The sequence below is a fragment of the Taeniopygia guttata genome, chromosome 30 (assembly GCF_048771995.1).
Source record: "Taeniopygia guttata chromosome 30, bTaeGut7.mat, whole genome shotgun sequence".
In the NCBI taxonomy this organism is placed as follows: domain Eukaryota; kingdom Metazoa; phylum Chordata; class Aves; order Passeriformes; family Estrildidae; genus Taeniopygia; species Taeniopygia guttata.
Window position 1 is genome coordinate 395,238 of NC_133055.1, and position 12,817 is coordinate 408,054.

The 12,817-nt window shown below is 66.4% G+C and overlaps 1 protein-coding gene across 1 annotated transcript; it reads right to left on the minus strand.

The window, feature by feature from the left end:
* Nucleotides 1–4,101: 4,101 nt before the first annotated feature.
* On the minus strand, nucleotides 4,102–10,639 carry HOOK2 (hook microtubule tethering protein 2). The gene is made up of 21 exons (XM_032745662.3): nucleotides 10,506–10,639; nucleotides 9,737–9,822; nucleotides 9,594–9,666; nucleotides 9,068–9,118; nucleotides 8,812–8,944; nucleotides 8,651–8,718; nucleotides 8,070–8,132; nucleotides 7,917–7,994; nucleotides 7,363–7,511; nucleotides 7,147–7,287; nucleotides 6,307–6,508; nucleotides 6,125–6,235; nucleotides 5,954–6,041; nucleotides 5,663–5,732; nucleotides 5,509–5,577; nucleotides 5,380–5,425; nucleotides 5,195–5,226; nucleotides 5,051–5,115; nucleotides 4,673–4,815; nucleotides 4,520–4,591; nucleotides 4,102–4,444 (listed from the first exon to the last, which is right to left on the minus strand). Exons 1-21 carry the CDS (start codon nucleotides 10,545–10,547, stop codon nucleotides 4,304–4,306), a joined length of 1,923 nt encoding a protein of 640 aa, XP_032601553.3. The 5' UTR covers nucleotides 10,548–10,639; the 3' UTR covers nucleotides 4,102–4,303.
* Nucleotides 10,640–12,817: the final 2,178 nt, after the last annotated feature.

The window sequence follows — 12,817 nt, forward strand, 5'->3', positions numbered from 1 at the left end:
CACGGCACTGCCCTGGCACGGCACTGCCTTGGCACGGCACGGCACGGCACGGCACGGCACGGCACGACACGGCTTGGCACGGCACGGCACGGGATGGCACCGCCCTGGCACGGCACGGCACTGCCCTGGCACGGCACTGCCCTGGCACGGCACGGCACGGCACGGCACGGCACGGCACGGCACGGCACGGCACGGCACTGCCCTGGCACGGCACGGCAAGCGAGTGGCACAGCGGAGTGTGGCACGGCACGGCACGGCATCACCCGGCGGGGCACAGGGCACGGCATCAAACTGCATGAATTGGCACGGCACGGCTCGGGATGGCACCGCCCTGGCACAGCACTGCCCTGGCATGGCACAGCACGGCACGGCTCGGGATGGCACCGCCCTGGCACGGCACGGCACGGCACGGCTCGGGATGGCACCGCCCTGGCACGGCACAGCTCGGGATGGCACTGCCCTGGCACGGCACGGGATGGCACCGCTCTGGCACGGCACGGCACAGCTCGGGATGGCACCGCCCTGGCACGGCACGGCTCGGGATGGCACCGCCCTGGCACGGCACAGCTCGGGATGGCACTGCCCTGGCACGGCACGGCACGGCACGGCCCCAGGACCCCCCCGCCCTCCCCCCGGTGCCCCTGACCTGCGGCTCGGGCCCGGCCACGCCGCTCCGGTTCCCGCTCACGTGGGGTGCCGGGGCTCGGGGCACCGGGGCCGCGACGGGAGAGCCCGCGGTGCCCCGGGGGGCGGCGGGACCTGCGGGGAGAGAGGAGAGTGAGGGGGGAGTGCCGAGACCCCCGGTAACCCCGGTACCCTCCGGTAACCCCGGTACCCTCCGGTAATCCCCGGTACCCTCCGGTAACCCCGGTACCCTCCGGTTATCCCGGTACCCTCCGGTAACCCCGGTACCCTCCGGTAATCCCGGTACCCTCCAGTAATCCCCGGTACCCTCCGGTAACCCCGGTACACTCCGGTAACCCCGGTACCCCCCGGTACCCCCCGGTACCCTCCGGTAACCCCGGTAACCCCCGGTAACCCCGGTAACCCCCGGTAACCCCCGGTAGCCCCGGTACCCTCCGGTAACCCCCGGTAACCCCCGGTAGCCCCGCCCCTACCCCGCCCCCCCCCGGCTCCTCCCGGTACGGGTTGCCAAGGAAACGGCGGCATCGCATCCCGTGGGACCACCGGCCACGGGTATCGCCACCGCTTCCCGCGGCACCGGCACCGGAATCCTTTCCGCGGCACCGACAGCACCCCCGGTACCGCCGGGCCCGGAACCCCCCAGCCCCGAATTCCGCATTCCGCCGTTGCGGTCCCGGCCGTTTCACGGTACCGGGGCAGCACCGGGACCCGGGGGGGGCTCTGGCCGCGGCAGGGACGGAACCGCCCGGTGCCGTTCCCGTGCTCGGTGCCGTTCCCGTGCTCGGTGCCGTTCCCGTGCCCGTACCTGGCCGCCTCCCGGTGCCGCGGCGCTGCCCGGCATCCTCCCGCCGTTGTCCCCTCGGGAGCGGCCCCGGTGCCGGCGGGAGCGCCCGGTGCCAGCGGCGGAAACGCGGCGGGGGCGGCTCCACCCACCCCGCCCCGGCCCCGGCCCCGCGCCCGCCGGTCCCGTTCCCGTTCCCGTTCCCGTTCCCGGTGCCGGTAGTACCTGGCCGCCTCCCGGTGCCGCGGCGCTGCCCGGCATCGTCCCGCCTTTGTCCCCGGCGGGAGCGGCCCCGGTGCCAGCGGCGGAAACGCGGCGGGGGCGGCTCCTCCCACCCCGCACCGGCCCCGCGTGTCCCCGGGACCGGGAGCTCCCGGTGTCCCCGGTGTCCCCGGGGCTGCCCGCGCGTTCCTGCCGCGTCCGTCTGTCCCTCTGTGTCCCTCTGTCCCTCTGTCCCCTCTCTGTCCCTCTGTCCCTCTGTCCCCTCTCTGTCCCTCTGTCCCCTCTCTGTCCCTCTGTCCCCTCTCTGTCCCTCTGTCCCCTCTCTGTCCCCTCTCTGTCCCTCTGTCCCCTCTCTGTCCCTCTGTCCCCTCTCTGTCCCTCTGTCCCTCTGTCCCCTCTCTGTCCCTCTGTCCCCTCTCTGTCCCTCTGTCCCTCTGTCCCCTCTCTGTCCCTCTGTCCCCTCTCTGTCCCCTCTCTGTCCCTCTGTCCCTCTGTCCCCTCTCTGTCCCTCTGTCCCCTCTCTGTCCCTCTGTCCCCTCTCTGTCCCTCTGTCCCCTCTCTGTCCCCTCTCTGTCCCTCTGTCCCCTCTCTGTCCCTCTGTCCCCTCTCTGTCCCTCTGTCCCTCTGTCCCCTCTCTGTCCCCTCTGTCCCCTCTCTGTCCCCCTGTCCCTCCCCTCGGCCGAACCCCCTGAAATAACAAAAAAAAAGGATTTTAACCCCACTCCGAACCCCTCAGATCGCGGGAAATCGGCATTTCCCCCCAGTTTCACCCCCACAACGCTCCCCTTTCCCCCTTTCTGCTTTTCCCTCAAAAATCGCCATTTTGGGGCCTTTTGGGCGATTTTCCCCCTTTGAAAGATCCCTCGAAACGCAGCGTCCCCCTCGATTAAACCCCTAAAAACGGAACCTCTGGATTTAAACCCTTCGAAATGAGGGGAAACGGGGATTTCCCTTGTTCGTTCCACCCGGAGCTAACGGGAAACGGCGGTTCCCGGGCGAGGGGAACCCCAAAATCACGGGAAAAAATCAAATTTCTTCCAAGCGGCACCTCCCACACCGCAGCTGCCGCGGTCCTGGCGTGGCCAACCCCCTTCGTGCCCTCCACAAATCCTGTCCCAGGACCCCCAAACTCCTCCGTGCCCCCCAAATCCCCCCCAAAATCTCCCCAGGCCCCCCAAAATATCCCCAAAATATCACTTTACGACAGTGTGGCCAGCGCGGCGGCAGCGCTTTACGGCGGTGTGGCGAGCTGGCTGAGGAGGCGGCGGCGCTTTACGGCAGCGTGGCGGTGCGCTCGGATCTGTCCGGATTAAAAAATCTTTAATCGCCCTTTAAAGCCCTCGAACCCACGGCAGCACCCCCGACAATGCAACTGTGAAAAGTGCGTATCTCATGATTAGCTTTTCCCAAACGTTACCGTGAATAGTGTACGTGTAATGTTAGAAAGTGATGCTGTATTTATTCTCTTAAGTAGTGTGTTAAATACAGTTTTACGTTACAACTGTGCAAAACGCCAATCACATAATGTTAAAATAGAAACTCTGCGATATAGGATTTGTTACAATCTCAAGCGAGAAGATGAGATAATCAAGAAACTCTTCACACAGAGATGGCAGCGAAGGGGTCCCATAAAAAGTTACAGCCTCCTTATCAGAAAAGACAAAACATTCTTCCACCTTCTCTCTGTCTTTTTTGGAACCAACAAGAGTAAGGAGAAGAAGTTGACAAACACCAGAAAAGTTCTTAATTTGCAAGGAATTTATGCATCATGTATGAGATATATGAATATGCAACAGGCTGTTGCTTTTAAGGTTATTCCTTTGTTCACAAGGCATGCTTTTTGTGACTTAGTGTCCGAGAGCATCCCGACCGCTGTAATTCTTTGTTTTTTATTGTCTTGTAATTGTCCTAACTCTGAACTTTATTACTCTAATTGAATTACTATTTTTATAACCATTTTATTATTATTAAACTTTAAAAAGGTGGGAAACGTGAGGGGGAAAAAGGGCGAGAAACGTGAGGGGGGGAAAAAAGGGCGGGAAATGTGAAGGGGGGAAAAGGGCGGGAAACGTGAGGGGAAAAAGGGCGGGAAACGTGAGGGGGAAAAAAGGGCGGGAAACGTGAGGGGGAAAAAGGGCGGGAAACGTGAGGGGGAAAAAGGGCGGGAAACGTGAGGGGAAAAAGGGCGGGAAATGTGAGGGGGGAAAAAGGGCGGGAAACGTGAGGGGGAAAAGGGCGGGAAATGTGAGGGGGAAAGAGAGGGAAATGTGAGGGGGAAAAAGGTGGGAAACAGTAGGGGAAAATTACAAAGTAATTTTCCAGGTGTTCACCCCCACCCAGCTCTGCCTCACCCCAGCACCAACCCCACGGTTTAAGACCCCCAAAGCCACCCCACCCACACCTCAGCCCTGTCCAAGCCCTCCCATTTTTCCCCCCATAACCAAACTCCAGCACTGAGTCCTGAGGCTTTATTAGAAGATTTTACGGGGGTCACACACACGAGACCCCCCCAAGAAAATAGGCTACAAAAATAGAAGTGCTAAAAACCCCCCAAAAAGTCCGGGGGCAAAATCCAGGCTCCCCCAAAAACGAGGGTTTGTAGTGTGAGGAACCAGCCCAGAGCCGGGGGTCTGGGTGGTTTTTGGGGACCCCTCCTCAGCTGGAGGCAGCCCGGCCGCGGGGGGCTCGCGCTCGCCGCGCCGCGGTGGCCAAGCGCTGCTGGGCGAGGAAGGAGCGAGCTCCGCCAGGGCCGCCGCGCGCCGCCGTCCCTCCCTCGTGCTGCCGCAGCGCCAGCCCCTGAGGGGACACAGCGGCGGGGTGAAACCGGGGTCCCGGGCGCTCCCCGGCGGTCTCCACCGTCCCCACGCTCACCATGTTGTACCAGGCGGTGACCAGCAGCCGCTCCTCGCGCTCCCGCTGCGCCTGGCTGCGCTCCCAGTCGTTCTGGGGGTGTTGGTGGTTCATGGGGGGCTCAGCTGGGGATGGAGACCCCCGGGGATCCCACACCCAGGTTTAAAGCCTCACCTCCAGGTGCCGGATCAGCGCGTCCTTCTCCTGCAGCTGGCTGCGGAGGAGCTGCAGGACGGGGGCCAAGGGGGGCGTCCCAGGGGGGTCCCCAGGGGATGCTGAGAGTTTTTGGGGGGGCGACCTCGTGGAACCTCTAAATCCTGATCCCACGGCGGGGACAAAGAGGGAGGTTAGCCAGGAAGGACCCCCAAACCCCCTCAAATCTTCATGGGGAAACTGAGGCAGAGTTCATCTCCTGCCCCCTCCCTCCGGACTTCACCCCCCAGGATCCCTATACAACCCCCAACCTGAGGAACCCCAAAATTTCCCCCCCCAGGACCCCCCACACCCTGACCCCTCCCCAGATTTTGATGCCCACTCCAGAACCCCTCAGACCAGCCCTGGAGAGTTCCAGTTCTTCTTCCTCCTCCTCCTCCTCGTCTCCCTCTGGCAGCTCATCCCTGGTGGGGCAGGGGGTGGTCACAGGTGGGGGACTTTGGGAGGGCTCCCCAAATTCCCCCCACCCCCCAAAAAACTCACAGGTCCTCGGGGGTCTCCTCCAGCAGCAACAGCTGGGGGGAATTGAGAAGGAGGTGAAGCAGCGGCACTGAGGTGCCCCCAATAAAACGTGTCCCCCCCAAAACACCGAGACCCTCCCCAAGACACCGAGACCCCCACAATGAACTGGGGACCCCCCCCAAAACCTCCCTGGTCCCCCCCCTCACCTTGCCCTGCGCTGTCCGAGGCTCAGCTGCCTCTGTGGCCTCCAGCCTGTGCGTGATGGGGGGCTGTTAGGGATTTGGGGGGGGTCTCAGGGGTCCTTCGAGGACCCCCAGACCCCCCAGCTACCCCACCTGTGCCGGAGCTGGTCCCGCTGCAGCCGCAGCCGTCGGTTCTCGCGCCGCAGCCGCGTCACCGTGTCCCTGGGGGCACACCGGGGCGCTCACAACGAGCTGGGGGGACACCCCCAAACCCCGTCCGTGTTTTTGGACCCCTCCCCGAACCCACCTGAGTTCTGCGGGAAGGATCTCAGCCGCCAAATTCCGGGGAGGGGCTGCGCCCCCCTCCAGCCCTGCACCTGGAGTGGGGGGTAAAAGATCGATTTTGGGTAGGGGGACAGCAGGTGACACCCCAAAATTGCGCCCTGCCCACCCAAACCCCCCCAAACCTGCTGCAGCCCGAAGCGGGGACTCTCCGGCGCCTCGTACGAGGACGGTGCTCGCTCAGGAGCGTGTCCCCTCCCGCCCAGGTGTGCTGTCACCTCCCAGGGCGGGGGGGTCTGTGCCCCTCTGCACGCACCTGCCCGGCTCAGGCAGCTCTGCTGCACCTGCGCGCAGCGCAGCTCCTCGTTGGCCTCGCGCAGCGCGTCCCGCTCCTCCAGCAGCCGCTGCGGGGGCACGCCGGGCTCAGGGGCGGCACAGGTGTGCCCCCAGGTGTGCCCAGGTGTGTCCCCGAGCCTCGCCCACCTACCTCCTTCTCCTGGCTCAGGGCCTCGAACCGCTCCTGCAGGTGCCGCAGCTCCAGGTGCCACTTCTCGGCCCTCAGCGCCGCCTCCGCCCGCTGCCCGCTCAGCTCCTCCACCTGCGCCGCGACGCCGTCAGCGCCCCGGGCACGGCACCACCGCAACCACCGCCGCCACCTGCGCCGCTCACCTGCCTGCGGGCGGCCTCCAGCTGCGCGCAGCCCGCCTGGGCGCGGCCCAGCTGCTGCTGCAGGTGCGCGGCACGGCGCACCTGGGCGGCGTGCCGCTCCTCCAGCGCCCGCGCCCAGCGCCGCAGCTCGCCCGCCGCCGCCGCCCGGCCCCGGTACGTGGCCACCGCCGCCTCCAGCCGCCCCGCCCGCGCCGACGACGCCCTGGGGGACGTGGCATGACACCTGAGCGCAGGTGTGCGCGGCACCTGAGCTCTGACACGCGGCCGGTGGCACCGCCCTGATGGTGATGGTGACACTGTGGCACGTGGAGCTACCCAGGAGCTGCCTGGCTCACCTGAGCAGGTACCCCGGCTCACCTGAGCAGGTGCCCCAGCTCACCTGAGTAGGTACCCTGGCTCACCTGAGTGGGTGCCCCAACTCACCTGAGTGGGTGCCCCGGCTCACCTGAGCAGGTACCCCGGCTCACCTGAGCAGGTATCTCAGCTCACCTGAGCAGGTACCCCGGCTCACCTGAGCAGGTGTCCCAGCTCACCTGAGCAGGTATCTCAGCTCACCTGAGCAGGTACCTCGCCTCACCCGAGCAGGTGTCTCAGCTCACCTGAGCAGGTATCTCAGCTCACCTGAGCAGGTACCTCGCCTCACCCGAGCAGGTGCCCCGGCTCACCTGAGCAGGTATCTCAGCTCACCTGAGCAGGTACCCTGGCTCACCCGAGCAGGTACCCTGGCTCACCTGAGCAGGTACCCTGGCTCACCCAAGTGGTGTCTCAGCTCACCTGAGCAGGTACCCCGGCTCACCTGAGCAGGTATCTCAGCTCACCTGAGCAGGTATCTCAGCTCACCTGAGCAGGTCCATCTCGTCGCGCAGCGCCCGCGCCTCCCCCGCCAGCCCGCTCAGCTCCTGCGCCCGCGCCTGCAGCCCCCGCGCCTCCTCCTCCAGCCGCGAGCAGCGCGCCCGCAGCTCCTCCCTGCCGCTCTCCAGCCTGCAGCGGGACCCCCCCGCCTCAGGTGAGGCTCTCAGGTGAGGCGGGGGCGGGTCCCAGGGGGCGAGTTCCCACCTGTAGTTCTCCTCCTGCAGCTCCTCCACCTGTGTCTGCAGCCGCAGCAGCTTCTTGGCGGCGGCGCCGGTGGCGTCGCGCTCGAGCTGCTCCCGCAGCGCGCGGTTCTCGGCGGCCAGGTGCCCCTTCTCCTCCTGCAGCGCGGCCACCTGCGCGCCCAGGTGTGTGGGATCCCCTCCCAGGTGTGTGGGATCCCCTCCCAGGTGTGTGGGATCCCCTCCCAGGTGTGTGGGATCCCCTCCCAGGTGTGTGGGATCCCCTCCCAGGTGTGTGGGATCCCCTCCCAGGTGTGTGGGGTCCCCTCCCAGGTGTGTGGGGTCCCCTCCCAGGTGTGTGGGATCCCCTCCCAGGTGTCCCCACCCCGCCCACCAACGGCTCAAAGAGCCTTTCCCGTTAAGCCTGGGATGTTCTTGACCAGGCAGGGGGAATTTGGGGGGAGTCCAGGTGTGCAGGGCCCCTCCCAGGTGTGCAGGGTCCCCTCCCGCTCGCCCTCGGGTGGAAATTTGGGGGCACTCAGGATTTGGGGGTCCCCCCCAGGTGATTCCGGGCCTCACCTGCTGCTCCAGCTCGTGGCAGCGCTGCCCCGACCCCTCCTCGGGGGGCTCCTGGCTCAGGTAGTAATAGCGGCGGGACTGGGGGGCACAGGGGGGCTCAGACACCCCCAAATACCCCCGAGACACCCCAAAATCTGCCCCGCCCCCCCTCACCTGAGTGTCGAAGTTCCCGTAGGTCTCGGCCGCCATCGGCTCCGACGGCTCCGGATCCAAGAGCTGCCACAAGGGAGGGAGAAATTGGAATTTGGGGGGTGGGATCGAGGTTGGGCAGGGGGGCTTCAAGCCCCCCCAGTAACCCCAGGGGGTCCCCAAAACTCCCCCGGGACCCTCCAAGCCCTGTGGTCCCAAACCACCCCCAAACCCAACACCCAGTGAACCCTCACAGGACCCCCCCAAACCATCCTTGGGGATCCCCGACCCCACCCAGGGATCCCCCAAAGCCCTGAGGGACCCCCAAAACCACCCAAGGACCCCCAACACCAGCCAGCAACATCCCCCAACTCCCCCAGAACCCCCCAAACCCCCCCAGGTCCCCCCCAAACCGCCCAAGGACCCCCAACACCACCCAGGGACACCCCCCAACCCCCCCAGGACCCCCCAAACCCCCTCAGGTCCCCCCAACACCATCCAGGAACCCCTGATACTACCCAGGGACCCCCAACACCACCCAGGGACCCCCCCCAAACCCGCCCAGGGCCCCCCAAACCCCCCCAGGACCCCCAAAACGCCCCCACCTCCTGGATGGCCGCCATCACCTCGTGCTGCACCGACTCCTCCAGCGTCATGATGCGCTGGATGTGCTCTGGGGGGCGGGTGGGGAGCGATTTTGGGGGGTCAGGGGGGTGTTTTTTGGGGGGGTCACAGGCCCCCCCACCCCCCCAGGCCCTGCACCCACCTTCCCTGCGCGGGCAGCTGACGGCGCAGCCCAGCACCAGTCTCACCAGTTTGCCCAGTTGCTCGGGGTCGCCGTGCCGGGCGGCCGGCGCCACGTCCGGCACGTGCTGCTCCGCCACCGCCTGCCCCAGCACCTTTTGGGGGGGCCCAGGGTCAGAGACCCCCACCACCACCCTCAGGGACTCCCCCAAACCCCTCCCCACCCCCCCAACCCAAAAATTGGGGGGGTTCCACGAGGATGGGACCCCAAAACTCACATCCTGCCAATACTCCAGGACGCTCTGCAGCACCTGGCGCAGGTTGTTCACCTGGGGAGGGGGGGACAAGGTGGGAACCCCCCTGAGAACCCCCAAATTCTGCTCCCACCCCCATTGGGGTGCGCCCCAAAACGGCCTCTCCGCAAAGACCACCCCCCCAAAACCAGCCCCCCGAACAAACCCCCCAAATTTGTTGCCACAAAGCTCAGTGTCCCCAAAAGTCCCCAAAACACCCCCAAATCTGTGCTCCCCAAAAGCCCCCCCAAATCAAAGCCCCCCCAAATCTGTGCTCCCCAAAAGCCCCCCCAAATCAAAGCCCCCCCAAATCTGTGCTCCCCAAATCCCCCTAAATCAGTGCTACACAAAATCCCCCCCCAAAAACCAGGATCCCAAAATCCCTCCCCGAACCCCCTCCTTAACCCAGCTCCCCCCAAAACCAGCGCCCCCCCAAAAGCGAGCCCCACATTCCGACCCCCCAAAAACCCCAAAACATGCTGCCCCCCCCCCCAAAAAACGAACCCCCCACCTTGAGGCGAGCGCTGCCCTCGGTGTCCCCCCGGATCCGGCCCAGCCACGTCTCATCGAACCAGGAGGGGTCACTGGGGGGGTCCCCAAAATCAGCCTCGGCCTCTCAGGGGGTCCCCCAGCCCCCCCAGAATAAAAACTCACATTTTGTGCAGGACGTGGGCCAGGGTCACCCCGCTGGCCAGGTCTGGGGGGGCCGCGCATGGAGAGGGGGGGTCAAAGGTCTGCAGCTGGGGGGGGGAAAGGGGGAGTCAGGGACACCCCAAAACCCCTGGGGGAATCAGGGACACCCCAAAATAGCCCCTCCGGGGGAATCAGAGACACCCCAAAACCCCTGGGGGAAACAGGGACACCCCAAAATCTCCCAAAAGAGTCCCCCCAGGGGGATCAGAGACACCCCAAAACCCCTGGGGGAGTCAGGGACACCTCAAAATCTCCCAAAATAGCCCCCCAGGGGGTCAGGGACACCTCGAATTCCCTAGCGGAATCAGGGACACCCCAAAACCCCCGGACAGGTGCACAGTTGGGGGGTCAGGGACACCCCAAAACCCACAAAGAGCCCCCCCAGACCCACTGGGGGGGCACAGACGGGGGTAGGGATCACCCCCCTCTCCAAAATCCCCCCTGAATTTGGGGGGGGCAAAGGGCGCTGGGAGCGGCACAAAGGGCGGGGGGGTCACCGGGACTCGGACACGTCGGTACCGGGGGACAAAGGTCACGGGGGGGGGGGGTGACAGGGACCGGGAGGGGTCACCGGGGTCACGGAGGGGTCACAGGGGGGTCTCGGGGGGTGTCACAGGTGCCCCGGGGCGACCGAGCACCCCCAAATCAGCGCTCCCGGGGGGGGGCCCGGGTCCATCCCCGAGCACGGGGGGGGTCCCGGTGTGGGGTGGGGGTCCCGTCCCCCCCTTACCCAGGTGAGCAGCGCCCCGCACGCGTCCTGCCCCGCCGCCATGTCCGGCGGGTCCTCCAGAACCACCGAGGCGCGGCCGGAGCGGCCACACCTGCGCCACGCCCCTCCCGGTACCACCGAGTGGCACCTGCCACTTCCGGCCGCGCCGCTTCCGGGTCACCGAGACGGGCGGGCCGGAGCGGCCACACCTGCGCGCCACGCCCCCTAGCGGGTACGCCACGCCCCTAACGGACACGCCCCGCCGGGTCCGCCAAGACCATCGAGTTGAGGTGCGGTGAGGCCGGAGCGGCCCCGCCGGTGACTCACGGGCGCGTCCCGCCGCCCCCGCGGCCGCGCCCGGCGGGCCCGGGAGGGTCAAACGGGGCCGGGCCCGCCGCGGGGCAGCGGCGGCGGCGCCGCCCGCGCTGCGTCAGCGCTGAACTCCGCGACCTCGCGGGAGAACGGCGAGCGGAACCCCCCCGGTGCTCCCAGTATGGCCATGGGGGCATCCCAGTGTGCCCAGTATGGCCCTGGGGGCATCCCAGTGCTCCCAGTATAGCTCTGGGGGCATCGCAGTGCTCCCAGTATGGCCCTGGGAACATCCCAGTGCTCCCAGTATGGCCCTGGGGGCATCCCAGTATAGCTCTGGGGGCATCCCGGTGCTCCCAGTATGGCCCTGGGGGCATCCCAGTATAGCTCTGGGGGCATCCCAGTGTGCCCAGTATGGCCCTGGAGACATCCCAGTGCTCCCAGTATGGCCCTGGGGGCATCCCAGTATAGCTCTGGGGGCATCCCGGTGTTCCCAGTATAGCTCTGGGGGCATCCCGGTGTTCCCAGTATGGCCATGGGGGCATCCCGGTGTTCCCAGTATGGCCCTGGGAACATCCTGGTGTTCCCAGTATGGCCCTGGGAACATCCCAGTGCTCCCAGTATGGCTCTGGGAACATCCCAGTGCTCCCAGTATGGCTCTGGGAACATCCCAGTGCTCCCAGTATGGCCCTGGGGGCATCCCAGTATAGCTCTGGGGGCATCCCAGTACTCCCAGTATGGCTCTGGGACCATCCCAGTACTCCCAGTATGGCTCTGGGGCCATCCCAGTGCTCCCAGTATGCCTCTGGGGCCATCCCAGTGCTCCCAGTATAGCTCTGGGGGCATCCCAGTGCTCCCAGTATGGCTCTGGGAACATCCCAGTGCTCCCAGTATAGTCTCAAGCCCCCCCCAGTGTGACCCCGCCCCTCCCAGTGCTCCCAGTTTGGCCCTGGGCCCCCCCCCGGACATCCGGGGCCCCCCCAGCCCGAAACCCCGCGGGCGGTTGGGGCCGTTGGGGCCCCCGAAAGTCAAATTTGGGGGGCGGGGGCGGGGGGAGAGACCCCCGAGGCCTCCCCAGGAGCGGGGACCCCTCCCCAGAGCCTCCCCGGTGCCCCCCCGGAATCGTGACCCCCCCAAAAACGGGGCTCGCCCCACCCCGGGGGGGTCAGCGCGGGGCCGCGGCGGAGCCACGAGGAAGGAGAAGTCGGGAGGGAAAATCCAGCCCCGAAATCCCCTAAATTCCCCTTAAATCCGGGCGGGGGAGGGGCCTGGCCCCGTGTCCCGCCCCCCCGGCTGGGGACACACCGGGGACAGACCGGGACACACCGGGACACACCGGGGACACACCGGGATACACCGGGACACACCGGGGACACGCAGGGACACACCGGGATACACCGGGATACACTGGGGACACACCGGGACACACCGGGACACACCGGGATACACCGGGACACACCGGGATACACCGGGACACACCGGGGACACATCGGGACACACCGGGACACACCGGGGACACACCGGGACACGCAGGGACACAATGGGGACACACCGGGGACACACCGGGATACACCGGGACACACCGGGATACACCGGGGACACACCGGGATACGCTGGGGACACACCGGGGACACGCCGGGACACACCGGGACACACCGGGGACACACTGGGATACACCGGGGACACACCGGGATACACTGGGGATACACCGGGATACACCGGGGACACACCGGGACACATCGGGGACACACCGGGATACACCGGGATACACTGGGGATACACCGGGATACACTGGGGACACACCGGGGACACACCGGGACACACCGGGACACACCGGGGCCACACCGGGATACACCGGGGACACACCGGGACACACCGGGGACACACCAGGACACACCGGGATACACTGGGGACACTGTCCCCCCATCCTCACCTGTCCCCCCCATCCTCACCTGTCCCCCCCATCCTCACCTGTCCCCCCAAATTCCCCCAAGCCCCGCCCCTTTTCCCTTGGGGGCGTGTCC